Consider the following 20,865-nt stretch of genomic DNA (forward strand, 5'->3'; position numbering starts at 1 on the left):
CGGTGTCCTCCAAGTGATCATTCATTTTAATTTGGTGTGTCACACTCTAAATACATGTACTGTATAGAAGAAAATGGGTTCGGACCCGGTGTCCTCTGACCCCTGCTGGATGAACGTAGGTCTGCCCCTGAGTGGTCCGGTGTTTCGGCCTTGTCTTAGGCTTGTAAGACTGTTCTTTCTGTCAATGCAACGAAATGCAAGCTTTATGTTTTCTCTGAAAAAAAAGAGTTTCTCTGTAACCTCATTGCTTCAATAGCACCATGTTAACTACCTGTACTCCATGTTGACCCAAATTTCCTTTCTGATTCAGCCTAGTTTGCTATCACTGAGCGAGGATCGCCAACACCATCGGATTCACTTCCTGCATGCCTCGGACTATCTCAGAGACTGCTGCCAATGCTGCTGACTTCATGGGATGATGGGAACCTGTAGCCGAAGACACACTCATTATTTTGGCAGCAACCTCGCTGGTATGGCCTATCTTTCATGACCGTGCCATGTCTACCATGATGCCGGGTATTTACAATATTCTACAAAGACGATGTTTGCATCCCCACTGTAATAGTTGAAACAAGGTTAAAATGGTCTTCTATTCTGGATCTTAAAATGCTATATATTTCCATGTTAAGTAGAGAAAAAGAGAAACATCTATGATGATGCATATTTGGTATGTCACCAGATTATAATGATGCAGCAGGGTACATTAAGACCATTACAGATTTATACAAAATACACCTATTTCTTCAATCATAAGCATTAGAAATTTACATTTGTATAATAAATATCACTGTAGTCTTAAGTGTAAAAATATGTATTGTAACATCTAGACGTACAGTCCAGCTAGTTTCACTGAAGCTAAAAGATTACAAGCATGTTGAAAACAAATCTTTGAGCCATAGCTTGGAGCAGTCTTGGTATCCCGACAAGGAATCCCAGCTAGTCTCCCTTAAATGAAAACATTAGCATCGTGTTGAATGCGTGCTCCCAGCCATTCGTTCAAGCAGTCTTGGTATTGGGGGCATCGCGACATCAACTAGCCCTTCGAGAATCTGAACGACCTGTCCCATTGTTGGTCGATCATACTCGTTATCTTGGATACACCAACATGCAACCTTACAAGCCAGTTCAACCTCCTCCAGATTAACATCACCATGGAGCATATGATCCACCAAACTCCCAACATTTCCTTCAAGAAGCTTATGTGCCGCATACACAGGGAAATAAACATCAAGGCTATGACCACTAGTACATGGTGTGCACGAGTTCCTCCTTCCAGAAATAATTTCCAGCAGCATCATACCGTAACTATAAACATCAACTTTTGGTGTGACAGCAACGCCACTAATCCATTCAGGTGCAAGGTACCCTGCAGTTCCTCTCATTGTAGTCAGTACTCGGCTATATTCCCTTCCCAGAAGCTTTGCCATCCCAAAGTCTGCAACTTTGGGAAAGAATGAAGCATCAAGAAGTATGTTTTCTGGCTTAATATCACAATGTATGATACAGTCTCGACACCTCTCATGCAAGTAGGCTAATCCTCTGGCAACTCCCAGGGCTATTTGATACCTAGCAGCCCAGTTCAGCATCGCAGAATTGGATTGAAATAGATGGATATCAAGAGAGCGATTTGACATGAGTTCGTAAACAAGCAACCTCTTAGAACCCTCACAACAGAAACCAACAAGCTTAACTAAATTAATGTGCTGGATAGCTCCAACCGAGCTCACTTCTGCTCTGAATTGTTTCTCTCCTTGATAAGCACCGTCAAGCCTTTTCACTGCTATGGCAACTGAGTCATCTATAAGCCCTTCGAATACAGAACCAAAGCTGCCACCACCCAACTTATGTTTGAATTTATTAGTTGCATGCAGTAAATCAGTATATCTGAATGCAACAATTCCATTACAACCTTGAACACCATTCAGTATTCGCTCAGAGTTCTTCCTTTTGTTTCTCCGAACCATTACTAGGAGAATGAGTGCAAATAAGATTAGAGCAGAAGCAATTAAACCTGTAGCTACCCGAATAACATTCTTCTTTCTGTTAGTATTCAATCTGTTCAAAACTGTACCAGAAACACGAAGGTAAAGAGTTTCTCCAGTTGAATCGGTAGTGCCACTACATTGTAGTGTTCTTATGTTGAGCAATCCATTATGCCAGATAGAACATTTGTCATCGTTGAATGAATATGCTGTGCAGGAGAAATAACTCAGACAAACTTGTGCGCACTCACTTTGATTTGCAGCAGATTCCACCTTTGAGGCATTTTGGGGCAACTTAACGCATGGCACAGAGTTGAACCTATCTGTGGTTTGTGCTGTGCTTTTGGTACCAATGCAGTCTAACGGAGTATTTCTGGAGCAACCACCGGTTTGATCTTCTACCTCCCAGTCCTCAGGGGATGTTATGCTGAAGCCGTCCATGCAAGTGCAAGGTGGAGTCACATTATCAGTGCAAATTGCGAAAGGTCCACAAACTGCATAGACATCACATTGAGATTTTGGTTGGGCATTGATCATTACCCAGTCCTGTGAGCCCTTCGTCCAAATAAATGTCTTTATTTGACCTGAGACAGCCATCACATTACGAGCAACCACATTTTCGTCGAGTACGGTTGTTGTGATGTACTTCTCGTGGCCATTTCCGACAAATATTGTAGTGAAAAGATGGTTGTTGGCTGCCATCTCGGGAACCGAGCCAAAATATTCGCCATCCCATACACCGGTCGACCAGTAGGCTATGGTGGAATTCAATGGTGTAAGCAATAATTGGTCGACACCACTAGGATCTACCTGATAACGATAGACACCGGTGGCTGGGTCGATCAAGTTCTTCGACGAAACAATACGTCGGTTCGGGCCGGTGAGCTTGTCCCATCCAAGCTTAGCCCCAGTGAAAAGTGTATCCGTGGGGTGATCAAAGCTCTGCCACAGAACCTCTGACAAGTTTGAAGAGTCTGCCAGGATGAGATTACCACTACTCAACAGCACAACAGTGGTGTTATTTCCTGTGATGTTTGCTTGTGTTGACCAGATTATACATTCGCTGGACTTGTCCAAGATTACAAGGTTGCCATCCGGGGAGATTGTGAGCTCCAAGGAGGCTGTGTCCTTGATTGGCTTATCCCTATTCGCGACCCATGCCGAAGTAAATTTGGGGACTGCATAGAACCATATGCCAAGGTACCAATCTGAGGATTTGCTGCTTGTTTTGAAGAAGCCAAGCGCGTACCTGCCGTTCTCGGAGATGAGCTTGTCCTTGACGGCAAGCGCTTGGCCGGGCAAGATGGTGTCCGTCGCGGCACTGCCTGCCAGGATTCCTATGAAGAAGAGCAGGATGAAATCTATCAGGAGATGCATGATGGACTGAAATGGAGGGCGAGCTTGCGGGTGCAGAAACTAAAAATATACGATGTGTGCTTAATTATCATCTCGTCACAGCAGTACATAATTAAGCGGGGTTCAATAGTCAAATTTTGCCTCTAAACTAATCCTCGAAATAGGCTTGCGCCCCGCTATATTAATATAGCAAACGACCCGACACTACGGGAACCCGCCGACGTGCCGACGGCCAGAATCTGTGCCGACGGTCGCCGTCGGCACAGCCTCGCTCGCCGTCAGCCCAGCAAAGTAGCCGTCGGCACAGCCTGGCCGTCGGCACAGAACCACCAGAGCCGACGGCCGCCGTCGGCACAAACCCAGTCTGTGCCGACGGCACGTAGCCTAGCCGTCGGCACATGGACATATGGTGGGGCCACAGACAGCCACCGACAACGGCGTCAGCAGGTGGCAAACGGCGTGATGTGGGCCGACGGCCGGGCCGTCGGCACAGCCTTCCCCCCAAATTTTCATTCTTCCCGCCCTTATTCGCGCCATTCTTTTCGCGCCACTTCCTATGTAGGCCGACGGCCGAGCCGTCGGCACAGAGTTCCCGCCATTTTTCCCCGCTCCTTCCCTCCCGCCATTCTTCTCGCGCCCATTCTCTCCCGCCAATTATTCCCGCCGTTTCGGCCCTCGTCGTCCTATATATAGCCATGTCTTCTCAACACTAACATCACCAAGCAACATTTCTCTCCTCATCAACTCTCTCATCCAAAAAACACCACGTAATCCTCTCGAGCTCAGCCTGCCGTCGAGATGGCTCCTCGTCGCCGTAGCAACACGGGCTTCATCGGCGTTCGCCGGCCGGGCTGCGGGCCATTTCGCGTCCGAAATCTCCGCCGGTGGTGTGCGTGTGTGGCTCGGCACCTTCTACACGAAGGAGGCCGCTGCCCGCGCATACGACGTTGCGGCTTGGAGGTTTGGCCGGTCGCGCCACGAATTGAACTTCCCGGAGGTCGGGTCTCCGACGGAAGCCGAGAGTCTCTCTACCGAGCCGCTACTTCGCTCGGAGGGTGAAGCGCAGCGGTTCGGAGATGGCCGGCGGCGGATTGATACCACCGAGGCGGACGAGCGGTTCATGGCACAAGGGCACGCAGACCATCCCGGAGACGTCGCGGCCACGCGCGCATTCCGGAAGGAGAAGCAGCGTACGAGGAGAGAGAGGAGGGCGGGAAAGCGGCAGAGGAGGGCCGAATATGACGCGGAGTACGCCAAAGGAGAGGCGTCGACATGGGGGGAAAATGATGAACGGTGGTTTTCGTACCTCTCAAGTACCGCTTCAGAGGACACCCCTAGCGAGGACGAAGATTTCGATAACTGATTAGTATATGTGTGTGTCGAGTCCGTGTGTCTAACGGGTCATGTGTCGACCCAGTGTTAAGTGCTTTGTTCGTGTGTGGGTTTAGTTTTTTAAGTGTTTTGGTTTGTGTGTTAGTAGTGTAGTTTTTAAGTGCTTTGCTTCGTGTGTGGGTGTAGTTCTTTAAGTGCTTTGGTTTGTGTGTGGTCTAGTTCTTTAAGTGTTTTGGTTTGTGTGTGGGTCTAGTTATTTAAGTGCTTTGTAACGTGTGTGGGTCTCAAGTTCTTAAGTGTATCATTATTGTGTGTCGTCAGAAATCGAGCATCGGAGGGTGGGAATGGTCCCAAAACTCAGGCAGATTATAGACTGTAGGGGTAAAATTCAGGATCTGTATGTGAAAACTCCTGGTAAGCCCAACCTATGGTTTCCCATGTACATATGTCCTAAACAAACCAAAGCAAATAAAAAAATCCATTGTTACACCGTCACACGGAGAAAGCTATAGGGGTAGATCTCGCGGGGTCCCCGCCCTAGGGTTTCCGAAGATACGGATCAGCGGAGCGTCGGAACCGCTTAAAAACTTGCATATGTCCGTAGCATATGTGCACAAGTGTGATGTAGGGTTTGGCTAACCTTGCATGTACCCGGCGTTGACGATTTTCGCGGACATAGGCCAGACACTTGGTGAAAATCCGGGATCCGTATGTGCAAACTCCCGGTACGGCTAAAATGGAGCCTATTTTATGGTAAAGTAAGCCCAACCTATGGTTTCCCATGTACATATGTCCTAAACAAAACAAAGCAAATAAAAAAATCCATTGTTACACCGTCACACGGAGAAAGCTATAGGGGTAGATCTCGGGGTCCCCGCCCTAGGGTTTCCGAAGATACGACGATCGGAGCGTCGGAACCGCTTAAAAACTTGCATATGTCCGTAGCATATGTGCACAAGTGTGATGTAGGGTTTGGCCAACCTTGCATGTACCGGCGTTGACGATTTTCGCAGACATGGGCCAGCACTTGGTGAAAATCCAGGATCTGTATGTGCAAACTCCTGGTACGGCTAAAATGGAGCCTATTTTACGGTAAAGTAAGCCCAACCTATGGTTTCCCATGTACATATGTCCTAAACAAACCAAAGCAAAAAAAAAAATCCATTGTTACACCGTCACACGGAGAAAGCTATAGGGGTAGATCTGCGGGGTCCCCGCCCTAGGGTTTCCGAAGATACGGATCGGCGGAGCGTCGGAACCGCTTAAAAACTTGCATATGTCCGTAGCATATGTGCACAAGTGTGATGTAGGGTTTGGCTAACCTTGCATGTACCCGGCATTGACGATTTTCGCGCAGACATGGGCCAAGACTTGGTGAAAATCCAGGATCCGTATGTGCAAACTCCCGGTACGGCTAAAATGGAGCCTATTTTATGGTAAAGTAAGCCCAACCTATGGTTTCCCATGTACATATGTCCTAAACAAACCAAAGCAAATAAAAAAATCCATTGTTACACCGTCACACGGAGAAAGCTATAGGGGTAGATCTGCGGGGTCCCCGCCCTAGGGTTTCCGAAGATACAGATCAGCGGAGCGTCGGAACCGCTTAAAAACTTGCATATGTCCCTAGCATATGTGCACAAGTGTGATGTAGGGAAGCCACCTATCACATGCCATATGCGCGCAGAAGCCATCTGGGAATCCCACCCGCTTCCTGCGGTGCCCCGCCGAATCCGCTGGAAACTGACCGGATTTGAACTGGGGCGACACTTTCCTTCGCTCAATAAATGGAGGGAAAATGGTTTTAGGTCTATGACGCGTCATTTTATGTGCTAAATGTTTTCCGTTTCGCGCGTTGGCGGACGGGTGCAACCGCGCGCCCGTACGGCCATACCGCATGTCCCGTGGCCCCGTTTTGCGCAGCTTGGCAAAGCAAACGGAGCCAAAAATCGAGCGGAGCCGCGTGGTGTCATTTTATGTGTCCTAGCAACCACCGCAAAAGACGGAACCGGGATACGGCAATTATCTTGGAGAACCCTTCACGAACGAGGCTATCTCGTCCGGAGTTCTATGGCTTTTAGGGGAAATGAGTAGAAACGGCCCGTTTCACCACATAGTTTGTCGAACGAGGCCATATTTGGCACGTGCGTGGGCCCTAGGATGGGAAGCAAGGCCCCGGTCGCGGATTTCCAATCCGAACCACGGGCGATGGTTTTTCCATTTTCGGGGTGCCTAAGGGCTTTTTTTGTGAAGCGAGCCTACATGGTGCGCATTTCAGTATTGCGCGGGACCTCCGCGCAGCGGTAGGATACCTCCTACGCACCACCTATCACATGCCATATGCGCGCGAAGCCATCCGGGAATCCCACCCGCTTCCTGCGGTGCCCCGCCGAATCCGCTGGAAACTGACCGGATTTGAACTAGGGCAACACTTTCCTTCGCTCAATAAATGGAGGGAAAAATGGTTTTAGGTCTATGACGCGTCATTTTATGTGCTAAATGTTTTCCGTTTCGCGCGTTGGCGGACGGGTGCACGCGCGCGCCCGGTACGGCCATACCGCATGTCCCGGCGGCCCCGTTTTGCGCAGTTGGCAAAGCAAACGGAGCCAAAAATCGAGCGGAGCCGCGTGGCGTCATTTTATGTGTCCTAGCAACCACCGCAAAAGACGGAACCGGGATACGGCAATTATCTTGGAGAACCCTTCACGAACGTGGCTATCTCGTCCGGAGTTCTATGGCTTTTAGGGGAAATGAGTAGGAAACGGCCCGTTTCACCACATAGTTTGTCTGAACGAGGCCATATTTGGCACGTGCGTGGGCCCTAGGATGGGAAGCAAGGCCCCGGTCGCGGATTTCCAATCCGAACCACGGCGATGGTTTTTCCATTTTCGGGTGCCGAAGGGCTTTTTTTGTGAAGCGCCTACATGGTGCGCATTTCAGTATCGCGCGGGACCTCCGCGCAGCGGTAGGATACCTCCTACGTACCACCTATCACATGTCATATGCGCGCGGAAGCCATCCGGGAATCCCACCCGCTTCTCGCGGTGCCTCGCCGAATCCGCCGGAAACCGACCGGATTTGAACCGGGCGACACTTTCCTTCCCTCAATAAATGGAGGGAAAAATGGTTTTAGGTCTATGACGCGTCATTTTATGTGCTAAATGTTTTCCGTTTTGCGCGTTGGCGGACGGGTGCAACCGCGCGCCCGGTACGGCCATACCGCATGTCCCGGCGGCCCCGTTTTGCGCAGTTGGCAAAGCAAACGGAGCCAAAAATCGAGCGGAGCCGCGTGGCGTCATTTTATGTGTCCTAGCAACCACCGCAAAAGACGGAACCGGGATACGGCAATTATCTTGGAGAACCCTTCACGAACAGTGGCTATCTCGTCCGGAGTTCTATGGCTTTTAGGGGAAATGAGTAGGAAACGGCCCGTTTCACCACATAGTTTGTCGGAACGAGGCCATATTTGGCACGTGCGTGGGCCCTAGGATGGGAAGCAAGGCCCTGGTCGCGGATTTCCAATCCGAACCACGGCGACGGTTTTTCCATTTTCGGGGTGCCTAAGGGCTTTTTTTGTGAAGCGTACTACATGGTGCGCATTTCAGCATTGCGCGGGACCTCCGCGCAGCGGTAGGATACCTCCTACGCACCACCTATCACATGCCATATGCGCGCGGAAGCCATCCGAGAATCCCACCCGCTTCCGCGGTGCCCCGCCGAATCCGCCGGAAACCGACCGGATTTGAACCGGGGCGACACTTTCCTTCGCTCAATAAATGGAGGGAAAAATGGTTTTAGGTCTATGACGCGTCATTTTATGTGCTAAATGTTTTCCGTTTCGCGCGTTGGCGGACGGGTGCAACCGCGCGCCCGGTACGGCCATACCGCATGTCCCGGCGGCCCCGTTTTGCACAGTTGGCGAAGTAAACGAAGTCATAAAATCGCGCGGAGCCGCGTGGCGTCATTTTATGTGTCCTAGCAACCACTGCAAAAGAAAAATAAAGAAATAAAAATAACCGCGTGGCGTCATTTTATGTGTCGCCACCCTCAGCTCCTCCACCCCGCGCGCTCAGCTCCTAGCAACCACTGCAAAAGTAAATAAAGAAATAAAAAGGAAAAAAGAAAAAGAAAAATAAAAATAGAAAGAAAAAAAATAGAAATAGAAATAGAAATAAAAAAAATGAAAAAAAAATGAAAAAAAAAGTGTGCCGACGGCCTAGCCGTCGGCACAGGTAGGGTTAGGATGGTTCGGCTTAACCCGCGCGCCGCCTCCACCTCGTGCCATCCTCGTGCCATCCTCCTCCCAACCCGCGCGCCGCCACCTCCTGCCCCAGCCGCCGCCGCGCCTGCCGCCGCCGCGCCTGCTCCTCCGCCGCCGCCCCTCCCCGCCGCCTCCCCTGCCGCTCCTCCCCGCCGCCGCGCCTGCCGCTCGTCCGCCGCCTCCCCTGCCGCGCCTCCCCTGCCGCTCCTCCCCGCCGCCGCGCCTGCCGCTCGTCCCCGGCCGCCTCCCCTGCCGCTCCTCCCCGGCCGCCTCCCTCGCTCGCTCCTCCCCGGCCGCCTCCCCGCCGCTCCTCCTCGCCGCCTCCCCGCCCCTCCTCCCACGGCCGCCTCCGCCCCTGCTCCTCCACCGCCTCCGCCCCTGCTCCTCCCCGGCCGCCGACAGCCCCCTCCTCCCCCGGCCGCCGACAGCCCCCTCCTCCCACGGCCGCCTCCGCCCCGCGCCTCCCCTGCTCCTCCACTAGGTAATTTTATTTTTCATTTTAGTAATAGTAATTGTTGCAATTTGAAAATAGCAAATAGAAACAAAAATGGAAAATAGCACATAGAAACAAAGATGGAAAATAGCAAATAGCAAATAGAAATGAAAAATTGAAAATAGGAAAATAACAATTTGAATTTATTGTTGTCTAAACTAGGCCGATGGCGTGACGACCCCGGTCCCCGTCGCTTGACGCGATTCGAGACGGTCGCCGACATCGCCGAGGGTGAGCTAAAACTCCACCTCCTCCATATTTTTACATCACTAGATTCATTTTTCAAGTAAAGTTGCGTAACCTAGGTGTCACTTCCCGTCCGCGAGCGTTACGCGGATAAATATGCATTAGTGGTCGGCATATTTTCAACCGTAACGCTTGCGGCATTTACGGGACAAGTCGGCGGATGCGTAGTTGTCTACGTTTTCCATGTTCTACTCGGTCCGAGTCGGATTTCGGTGGCGCCTCCCCGTTGTTCTCCGGATGCACATCCTCTCGGTTTTTTGCCGAGACGTGTATCGGAGAGCAGCGGGGAGGTGCTGCCGAAATTCCGACTTGGACCGGGTAGAGCATGGAGAACGTAGCCAACTACGGATCCGGCGGCTGCTAGGAGCCCACCTAGTAGAGATGTAGGTTGATACATGCGTTTCGCCCGGTAAAATAAATAAAAATATGATGCATTTAATTTCATGGTACTATTTGTTGTTTGTCTCCCAATCAAGCGCAGGATGGCTGATAATGGGTGGATGTACGAAGTGGTCGTGCTAGTTCGATCGAAATGACGGAAGAGTGGGTATGGAAGACCAATTTATTAGTGAAGGAGTTAGCGCGTGGTTCAAAGTCGCGTTCGTCCAAGTTGCCCTTGCGCTCGTTGCAAGAGGCGTCATCGTCACGTGAAAGGATGATATGACTAGACATCTTTGGTTGAATGGGTATATGCTCGATTACGTCACGTGTGTCGACTTTGCTCGGCACGAACGTGACAGAGGTGAGGTGATGAGGCAGCGAATCGATGGCAATGAGGACGCTGGGATTAGATACTTGCTAGATGATCTCCACGATGCCTACATGCCAGAATCGCCAGAACGTGGAGGAACCGCCAGAACCGGAGGGACCGCCAGAAGCGGAGGAACCGCCGTAACCGGAGGAACCCGAGCCTACCGCAAAGGCCTTCTATGATATGATGGTTGCGGCTAAGAGGCCTCTATACGAGGGTGCAAAAATTTCTCAGCTCGATGCCATCGCGCAAGTACTAGCCGACAAGGCCCAGTTCGACAGCACCCGTGCATGCTTTGAAAAAAATTTGGTAACAGTTGGTAACATGTTGCCCGAAGGCCATTGTCTGCCTAAAACCATGTATGCAGCAAAGAAAATGTTGAAAGCGCTCAAGCATGGATTATGTGAAGTATGATTGTTGTCCCAAAAACTATCTTTTGTTTTGGAAAGAGTTTGCGGATGACAAATATTGTAGCAAGTGTGGGTCCTCTAGGTATCATGAGATAACCAGAGCTAATGGTGAGAAGGTGCAGACAAAAGTCGCCGTGAAGATTCTTCGTTATCTCCCGTTCATAAAAAGAATCCAACGGCTTTACATGTCCGAGGAGTCGCCCAAACAGATGACGTGGCATAAGAACGGGTTGAGATTCAAGGACGCGGAGGGACGACTAAACATGGGGCACCCATCCGATGGTAAAGCATGGCGAACTTCGATGCAAAACACCCTGATAAGGCAAATGATGCTCGGAATGTCGAATTGCGATAGCAACCGATGGATTCAATCCATATGGTATGTCGAGCATCCGCGTACAGCTCGTTGGCCCGTGTTTGTTATTCCGCTCAATCTCCCTCCCGGAGTCCTTATGCAAAGGAAGACCATATTCCCGTCGATGATCATTCCAGGGCCCGATTACCCGGGAAGAATTTGAGTGTATTCATGCAACCGCTTGTGGATGATTTGCACCACTCTTGGCACCATGGGACCTTGACATACGACCGAGCAACGAAGACAAACTTTGTCATGAAAGTTTGGTTCCAATATTCCATGCACGACCTACTTGGGTACGCTCTATTTTGCGGGCATTGTACAGCTGGTAGGTTTCCATGCCCAGTGTGCGAGCACCGATTGGAGTTCATTTGGCCGAATGCGGGTCGCAAATATGTCGCATTTGACAAACATCGAAAGTACCTCAAAAGAGGGCATCGGTTCGGAGGAGACAAAAAGAACTTCACAAAGGGCAAAGTTGTGCGTGAAGAAGAAACGATACCAAAGTTCAATGGTGAAACTGTTGATGGTGAGCTACGTGCTCTCCAGCGTAGTAAAGAACCCGGCAAAACATATGTGGGATATGGTGAGAATCACAACTGGACTCACGTGCCAGGCTTAACGCAGCTCGAGTATTACAAGGATCTCGAACTTCCCCATAACATCGATATGATGCACACCGAAAAGAATGTGGGGAGTCCGTTTTTAACACCGTCCCGAACATTCCCGACAAGACAAAGGATAATGTCAAGGCTAGAGTCGATGTTGAGAATCTGTGTGACAGGCAAAGACTACACATGCATCCTCCTGAGGGCAATAGAAAAAATTGGGTCAAGCCGCATGCCAACTACGTGCTTGATAGTCTCTAGAAGAAGGAGGCAATGATGTGGCTGAAATACGCCGTTATGTTCCCAGATGGCTATTGTTCGAATATGAGTAAGGGAGTCAATCTTACAACGAGAAAAGTAAACGGGCTCAAGAGTCACGACTATCATATATGGATTGAGCGACCGATGCCGGTGATGGTTCGAGGGTATCTCCCCGAGCATGTCCGGCGAGTGCTTGCGGAGTTGAGCCATTTCTTCCGCACGGTCCGTGCTAAGCGGATATGTGAGTCGGTGATTGCGAAGTTGCATGATCAAGTGCCGGAGTTGTTATGCAAGTTAGAGATGATCTTTCCACCAGGTTTCTTTACTCCGATGTTACATCTCATTGTGCATCTTGCGAACGAGGCACTCTTGGGTGGACCGGTGCAGTATCGTTGGTTTTTGTATTGAGAGAGAGAGTTCAAGTATATTCGAAACAAATGTGTCAACAAAAATAAGATTGAAGCATGCATAGCTGAGGCAACTGTCCTCGGGAACATGGAAGATGCCACGACAATGTACTATGCGGATGATGTTCCCACTATGCATAACCCGATATCTCAGTACAATATCGACGAGCCCAAGCATGACCCCAAGCTCCTCCTCTTCAAATGTCACGGTGGCAAGGATGGTGCCTCTAAAAAGGGCATCTTGACAAAGGAAGAGAAAGATTGCATAATGTTTTATGTGGTTACGAACATGCAAGAAGTGCTCAAATTCATAAGGTAAAATGGTGAACAAATTACTTTGCAATTAGTAACTCGATTTTGGTCTAATACGTTTTTTCTCCCTTTTAGCCAATACAAGGATGAATATTGGACGAGATCGACGGATCCCTCTGATGCGGAGATGGAGATTCTTTTGAAAGAGAGTCGTCCCGGAAAGAAAAAATTCCTGGATTGGTTCTACGAAAAAGTAATTTCTAACAAGTCCCTTTTAGCCAATACTTTTGCAATCCGTGACTTGTCCCTCTTATTACACGTAACTAATGCAAAGAAACAATTTGAACCGAATTTGTAGGGAGGTGATCCCAACGTTGAGATGACGGATGAGCTGAGATGTGTTTCCCGTGGTTGCAACCGTAGAATCTCAATGTATGAGAAGTACGATGTGAATGGGTATCGCTTCCATACGTAGTATCACCGAAGAATCGGCCTAACCCAAAAACTATAAATACCGGGGTCTTCACCAAAGGATCCGATGACATAGAATACTACGGAAGGTTAGAGAATGTATACGAGCCGACATTCAATAGGACAAACATACAACTCAATCTCGTTGTGTTCAAATGCCACCGGTTCGACCCACAAGTTGGACAGAGAAGCACTCCTTCCATTGGGTTAGTGGAAGTTAGGCCTTCAACCTCGCTATAGCGGAGCCGATGTCTTTGTTGTGGCTCACCAAGCCAAGCAAGTTTATTATTTGCCCTACCCATGTCAAAAGGAGTACCTCAAAGGCTGGGAAGTCGTGTTCAAGGTATCACCACATGGTAAGCTACCCATGCCCTCCGACGAGGATTACAACAACATTGACCCCGTAACATACGAGGGAATTTTTTATCAAGAGCAAGAGAACTTTGGGGATTTCGAAATAGAAATTGGTCTTGAGGACCTCCGTAACGAGGCACATCTTCATGGTGAAACAAAGGTGGACCTAAAGGACATACAAATGCTCACCAAGTTACATGAGGGCAATGGGTTCAATGATGAGCCTCCACCGGACATTCCCACCCAACCTCATTACTCACATGATACCGATAGTGATAGTGAAAATGAGAACCCAATGCCTCGTTATGAGAACCCAATGCCTCATTATGATAGTGATGATTCGAGGTGAGGGTCCTTTATGCCTTTATGCTTAGTATCTATTTTTCCATATGCTTCTTATACTTAGTATTTATTTTTCAATATGCTTCTTATGCTTAGTATCTATTTTTCAATATGCTTCTTATGCTTAGTATCTATTTTTCAATATGCTTCTTATGCTTAGTATCTATTTTTCAATATGCTTCTTATGCTTAGTATCTATTTTTTGCTTAGTGTCTACATTTTATTAAGGCATGAATGCTTACTTGTTTACTCTTTGTCAATGCGAGTGATTGATCAATATGAGCGGAAGCAAGCAATCCATGAACTCCATTTTGAAGAGTATGAGCCAACGAAGTTCACCGGGACCACTAGAAGTGGAAGACCAACGCGTGCCAGCTCGCGTTATGCGGACGATGACACGGGTGGAGTTGGAGGTGGAGGTGTAGGTGGAGGTGGAGGACGTGGTGGAGGTGGAGGACGAGGTGGAGGTGGAGGACGAGGCCGGGAGGACGAGGCGGAGGCGGAGGTGGAGGACGAGGACGAGGTGGAGGTGGAGGACGAGGACGAGGTGGAGGTGGACCTTTCCTTGGTGACATACCCTCCGCTTCGGCGACGTGGCTTCCCGGTCCGCTCACACACAGCCCATCGAGGGGGAGATGGAGGTGGAGATAGAGGTGGAGATGGAGGTGGAGGGCAGGGACGAGGAGGCGGAGAGGGAGATGGCGCCGAAGAAGTTGCGCATTCGTGGTGAAGCGCAAGTCCCCGATGAGAGGAGGGAGCCTACTAGCCGGGATGCGAAAGCCCTCATCATCCCGAACGAAAAAGAGTAAGTTTAATTTTGAACATTTAGATTCATTTTGCTATGTACTAATGTTTTCATTATTGTGCATAACTGATTGGCATACTAATGTTTTGATTATTGTGCAGCAATTGGACATATGACAAGGGGGTTCGCCAGCACGTCGAGCATGATTGGAGCTCTTATTAGGCAAGATCGGCCGGGCTTTTACACTCCGGTCCCCGGCGGCGAGAAGAAGCTAGCCGAGACTTGGGCGGACTATGAGGCAGCTCCTTGCCCGGGCTTTGGGACAGCTTCGACGCCGTGTACACCAAGTTTTGGGTAAAGCATGCTTCTCGAGTTTACTTCATAGTTGATGACCACACTATGCTAACTCATGTCTCTCTCACAATTATTCTTATGCATGATTGCGCACCCATTATAAGGTGCCTCGATGATATGGTTGAGCAAGGGAAGGCGGTATCGACTAGGGCTTGTCGGAGGTTGACAAGGCAACAAGTGGTACAATCGAAGCATACCCGCATCGGGCACTTCAAGGCTCGAGCAGGGCACGAGGGTCAAGAAAGCCGACAATATCGTGGACGATCCTCGACCGACAAAGGAAGATTACTTCAAGGTAAGTAAATATTCAATGAGACTCTATGTTGCTCGCATAGTTGGGATTGCATTATGTGTTCTTCAAATGAGTTTTGGTTTTTCGAGTTATGCCCCTATGGTGTGAGAATAAGGAAGACGCATTTGAGGCCTTGGTAGCGAGGTGGGTTGGCGAAGACGCCGACTTCAACGCCAAGAGCGCGCGCAACAAGGCAAACCGGGGCACTCGGAGGAACACACAATGCAGGGAAGCCGCAAGCACCGAGCGCTACGAGAAGCACAAGGTACATATATACATGGAACAACTTGCATTTATTTCCCCTCATATTACTACTTGATACACATAACATTTATCTTGCTGTGCAGGAGGCGGAACTCGGGGAGCCTCTCACCGAGGTGGGAGGGTGGCAGAAGATGAAGCTGAAGCAGCCCGATCTGAGCCAGCCTCAGCCCTCGCTGCCCGAGTACTTCGGCTTTGCCGAAGAGGAGTTGGAGAAGTACTGCTCGGTGTTCAAGGGTCTTCATCCGGAGGTGGATGATCCTATTGAGCAGGAGACCGACTTGACGGCGATTATGGTGGCGGGGAGCGGCGCGGAACATGGCCGCACGAAGCTTCTTAGTGGGGTGATCAAGCCGCAGAGGACCCTCACGCAGATCAGGTCTACCCTCACCACCGGCGACCCACCGGTCGCGCCTCCTCGACACCGTCGTACGGATGTAAATTTTCTCATTTCCATCTTCTTTCCAACATTCATCCCTGAATGGCTAAATTGACATGACTCCTTTTCTTGGAAATTGTAGGCTCACTTTGAGGCCGCCTACGCGGCCGCTTATGAGAAGTATTTGACGGTTGTAGCAGAGTGGGACCTCAAGAGAGCGGCTTGGGAAGAGTACCAGGAGGCGACGAGTCGTGTAAGTTCCAATCTTTTATGGTTCGAAGACATGACAAGTCCCACCTCCCCTTTTTTATATCTGCGGCGCTTGACATCTAAACTATCTTGCAGGCGGTCAGGACGTTCTTCTTGACTGGGGAGAGGATCGCACTTCCGGCCGAGGAGCTAGCTAGGCCGGGGCCGACTCCAGTGTGCCCATCGAGGGAAGCTTTCGCGGCCACATACTACGCACGGACTCCGGTAAGTCCTGTGCCTAACCATTGTCTAAGCTGCTTTCACCGCTTTCCTTTCGCATGTCTAAGATGCTAACTCTTGTCAAACATGTAGGACACGGGAAGTTCGCGGAACCGACCCTCTCCCCGGTTCGTCGCGCGAGGGCACACCGATGCACCCCGGCCGCCATTCTCCCGGTGCTTCGGGTTTTTCTCCCGCCGGCGATGGTTCGAGGCCATGGTTCTATTTCGGTCTACCTTGACAAAGGCCGGACGCCTGAATTTACAAGTAGGGAACTTGGTTGGACCCCCTGATCTTAGTTCCCCCTTAGCTAGGTGTCTAGCGGGTGTGTGTCGATCATGTGTGCCATGTGTTGACGATGTATGATGATCGTGTGTGCTACATGCCACATATTTGTATCACGATGATGTTGTTGCTACATTTGATGATGATTATGTGTTGTGCAACATTTGTGATGCATTTCAATGTATATTACTGCTATTTATGCTGTGCGTGCTGTGCTGGGCCAGGAAATGCAGCGGGAACCCAAATGGTATGGTCTGTGCCGACGGCATAGCCGTCGGCACAGCCCCCTGGACGTGCCAAATGGCAGGGGCTGTGCCGACGGCTATGCCGTCGGCACAGGAAGGTGGTGCCCAGCGGCGGCGCGGAGCGGGCGGTGCGGAGCGGGCGGCGGCGCGTCTGGGCCGAAGGATCTGGGCCGACGGCTTGGCCGTCGGCACAGCAGCAGAAAGGTGGACGCGTGGCAGCCTCTGGTCCTCCGATGGCAGCATCTGGGCCGACGGCTTGGCCGTCGGCACGCGCAGCCAGGGCGTGGACGCGTGGCAGCCTCCGGTCCTCCGATGGCAGTGTCTAGGCCGACGGCTTGGCCGTCGGCACGCATCCTCCCTTGACCTAACGGCCGTTAGACGCTCCGCGGGCCCCACGTTGACCGTGCCGACGGCTACCGTGCCGACGGTGTCGTCTAACCGTCGGGCCGGCGTTCGTGCCGACGGCAAAGGCTGGGCCGACGGCGAGCCAGTCTGTGCCGAGGCGATATTGTGCCGACGGCGGGGTGCCGACGGCGGCCGTCGGCACAGACGTGGGCCGACGGCAGGTGATGCTGTGCCGACGGCCGCCGGCCGTCGGCCCCTCGGCTGGTTCCCGTAGTGCGATACAACGAACGCGCTGGGGCCGCAGCACAACCAAGCCCAAAAGAAAAGAAAAAGAAAGGAAAGAAGAAAAAATGCCGACACCGGCAGATCGACGAAAACGAAGATGACCCGCAACCGCTGCGCCCTCCGGAGAAGTACCACCACGCTCCTAGCACGCCGAGGCACCGCATACCAAGCAACACCTTCACCAAGGAGACGACGATGACGCCGCGGTTGCCCGGACTAGTCCTAGGGTTTCCCCGGTATGCGGAGGGGATTGGGGAGGAGGTACACCCGACGCCCTTCGAGAAGGAAAGGTGACACCCGTAGGCGTCACCGCGTCGGTGTCGGGCATGCCGACAGGGATTTCTCCCGACCACCAAACCGACCACCCCAGACGCTCCGACGTGCTCCACCTAACATGCCACCCACCCGCACACGCCACCACGGTCTTGTAGCCATCCTCGCCGCCTAACTGTGGTCACCGGAGCAAGGCCTAGACGAAGAAAAGGGATGCAGCGGGGACGGGGGTAGCAGCACCGCAGCCACGCGGGAGGGAATCGCCTCCACCGCTTCGCGGTAGCCGACCGGACGAGGCTACGAGGCAGACCAGGCCCGAACTGGCCCGGCCGGACCCAAAAGGGCCCGTAAAGCCCCGCCGCTACGCTGCAGCTGGCCGGCCGAAGTGCCGCCGCCGCCCACCCACCGCCGCCCTGTCTTCTCTTCCTCCAGGGAGCGCCGCCGGCGTGCCAAGAGCAGAGCCACCGCCGTGCCCCTCCGGGCTCCGCCTGGGCCCAGATCTGGGCCGAGCGGCCCTGCCATGGCGCCGCCTGTGCAGCTCCGCCGCCAACGGCCGCGCCGCCACCCCTCCTCCCACCCGACGTGGGGATCTCACCCCGCCACGCCGGACCGCCGCCGGCCGAGGAGCACCTCCCGGCCGCACCTACCCCGCGCGCAGCGCCGCGCCGAGGGGGAAAGTCGAGGGGCCGGCGCCGCCGGCGCCGCCCGGGCCTTGCCCGGCGACGCACGCCGACGATGGCGGAGGAGAAGGGGAGGAGGGGGGAGCTGGACGAGGGGGAGTGGCGGCGCGGCCCCGTCGCCCGCGGGGGACGACGCGGTCGCGAGAGCGTTTCGTGATGTGGGATCAATTCAACCGATCGCCTCTAAACTAATCGAGTTGACTTTTATTCCATTGGTGATGATGAACAATCGCCTAGCATCCAGGGAAGGGCAGCCATGTGGTATGATCTTGTTCTGGACTTGTTCGTGTCAACCTCCTTGTTAAACAATGTTTTGTACAGGGGTTTTACTTGGTGTGAACTGGAGAGGAGGTCAAGTGAGAACGTGTGGTTTTTGCTTATGAGATCCTGACGCCTGCACCGGCTCACACCAAAGTACGGAGTATTTGTCTTCGCAAGCGAGTACCTAGGCGGCTAGCTTGATGTCAAGTTGCAATTTTCTCAGCGGCCGCCTTCTACAGGTTATGGTATCACATCAAATTATTACTCCACTGCTTTATCCGTCGGAAGGCAACAAGTCTGAACCTTCCGAGATTTGTTGTCGAAAACCGATTGCCAAGCGCTGACGGGACATAGGGATGCCATTCTCCCTATCCAAGACTAGCTCCTGGGTACTCGGCACATTCGTAACTCAACTCAGCGCGCATCGCATACCACGCATAGCAGCGCGGACACGGTGCTCCCAGCTGTTTGGGTGAGGCCTTGTTTGCTTCTAATGTATTTATGGAGATGTAAGGGGATTATTTACTAGTATGTTTACTTCTCCGGTTTTGAATCAAATAATCCCGAGATATCCCCTCTCATCCTCTTCCATCCTCACATTTTTTGGCTAAATTAAAACTTTCCATCATATCAGTGTATTTTTAGATAAGGGTATTTAAGGGGATTGGATGAACACCAAATCCCCTCCCATCCCCATACCAAATCCTTTGCCCTGATGGCATCGGTATTGTTTTGACAAATATCGCCCATTTTAGATATATACTATCGGCTAGATAATAGCCTTTGATATATTGGTGGCCATTGATCTTATAGTTGCATGGTGGAGTATGACCTTCCACTAGTTTGCTAAACACTGGAGATCGTTGCAACACGTTGATGTCATTGTGTGAACCTGTCGTGCCAAAGAAAAAATGCCAGATCCATATGTCATAATCTGCCACAGCTTCAAACACCACACTGCAATATCCATGACGCCCTTTGTATATATCTTGCCAAGCAAACAGGCAGTTCTTCCAAGCATCCTAGGGAATCCTTTTGCTGCATTTTGGGCCATGATCCTTGTAGTCTGTTTTTCAGTTGGCCCTCTCAAGTAGTTGATACGTCTCCGACGTATCGATAATTTCTTATGTTCCATGCCACATTATTGATGTTATCTACATGTTTTATGCACACTTTATGTCATATTCGTGCATTTTCTGGAATTAACCTATTAACAAGATGCCGAAGTGCCAGTTGCGTTTTCTGCTGTTTTTGGTTTCGTAAATCCTAGTAACGAAATATTCTCGGAATTGGACGAAATCAACGCCCGGGTTCCTATTTTCACCGGAAGCATCCAGAACACCCGAGAGCCGCCGGAGGGGGCCACAGGGCCCCCGGATGATAGGGTGGCGCGGCCCACCCCTGGCCGCGCGGCCCTATGGTGTCGTCGCCCCTTCGACCTTCTGACGCCGCCTCTTCGCCTATATAAAGGTCCCAGACCTAAAACCTCGATACGAAAAAGCCACGGTACGAGAAACCTTCCAGAGCCACCGCCATCGCGAAGCCAAGATCTGGGGGACAGGAGTCTCTATTCCGGCACGCCGCCGGGACGGAGAAGTGCCCCCGGAAGGCTTCTCCATCGACACCGCTGCCATCTCCATCGCCATCTTCATCACCGCTGCTGCTCCCATGAGGAGGGAGTAGTTCTCCATCAAGGCTCGGGGCTGTACCGGTAGCTATGTGGTTCATCTCTCTCCTATGTACTTCAATACAATAATCTCATGAGCTGCCTTACATGATTGAGATTCATATGATGATGCTTGTAATCTAGATGTCGTTATGCTAGTCAAGTGAATTTTACTTATGTGATCTCCGGAGACTCCTTGTCCCACGTGTGTAAAGGTGACAAGTGTGTGCACCGTGTGGGTCTCTTAGGCTATATTTCACAGAATACTTATTCACTGTTATGAAGAGCATAGTGAAGTGCTTATTTATATCTCTTTATGATTGCAATGTATTTTGTATCACAATTTATCTATGTGCTACTCTAGCAATGTTATTAAAATAGTTTTATTCCTCCTACACGATGTAATGGTGACAGTGTGTGCATCCGTGTTAGTACTTGGTTTATG

The 20,865-nt window shown here is 51.1% G+C and overlaps 1 protein-coding gene across 1 annotated transcript; it reads right to left on the reverse strand.

The window, feature by feature from the left end:
- Window positions 1–951: 951 nt before the first annotated feature.
- Window positions 952–3,359, reverse strand: LOC124661977 (G-type lectin S-receptor-like serine/threonine-protein kinase At2g19130). Its single transcript, XM_047199872.1, has one exon. The coding sequence runs from the start codon at window positions 3,357–3,359 to the stop codon at window positions 960–962; it is 2,400 nt and encodes a 799-aa protein (XP_047055828.1). The 3' UTR covers window positions 952–959.
- Window positions 3,360–20,865: the final 17,506 nt, after the last annotated feature.

Source organism: Lolium rigidum, chromosome 1 (genome assembly GCF_022539505.1).
Source record: "Lolium rigidum isolate FL_2022 chromosome 1, APGP_CSIRO_Lrig_0.1, whole genome shotgun sequence".
Classification (NCBI taxonomy): domain Eukaryota; kingdom Viridiplantae; phylum Streptophyta; class Magnoliopsida; order Poales; family Poaceae; genus Lolium; species Lolium rigidum.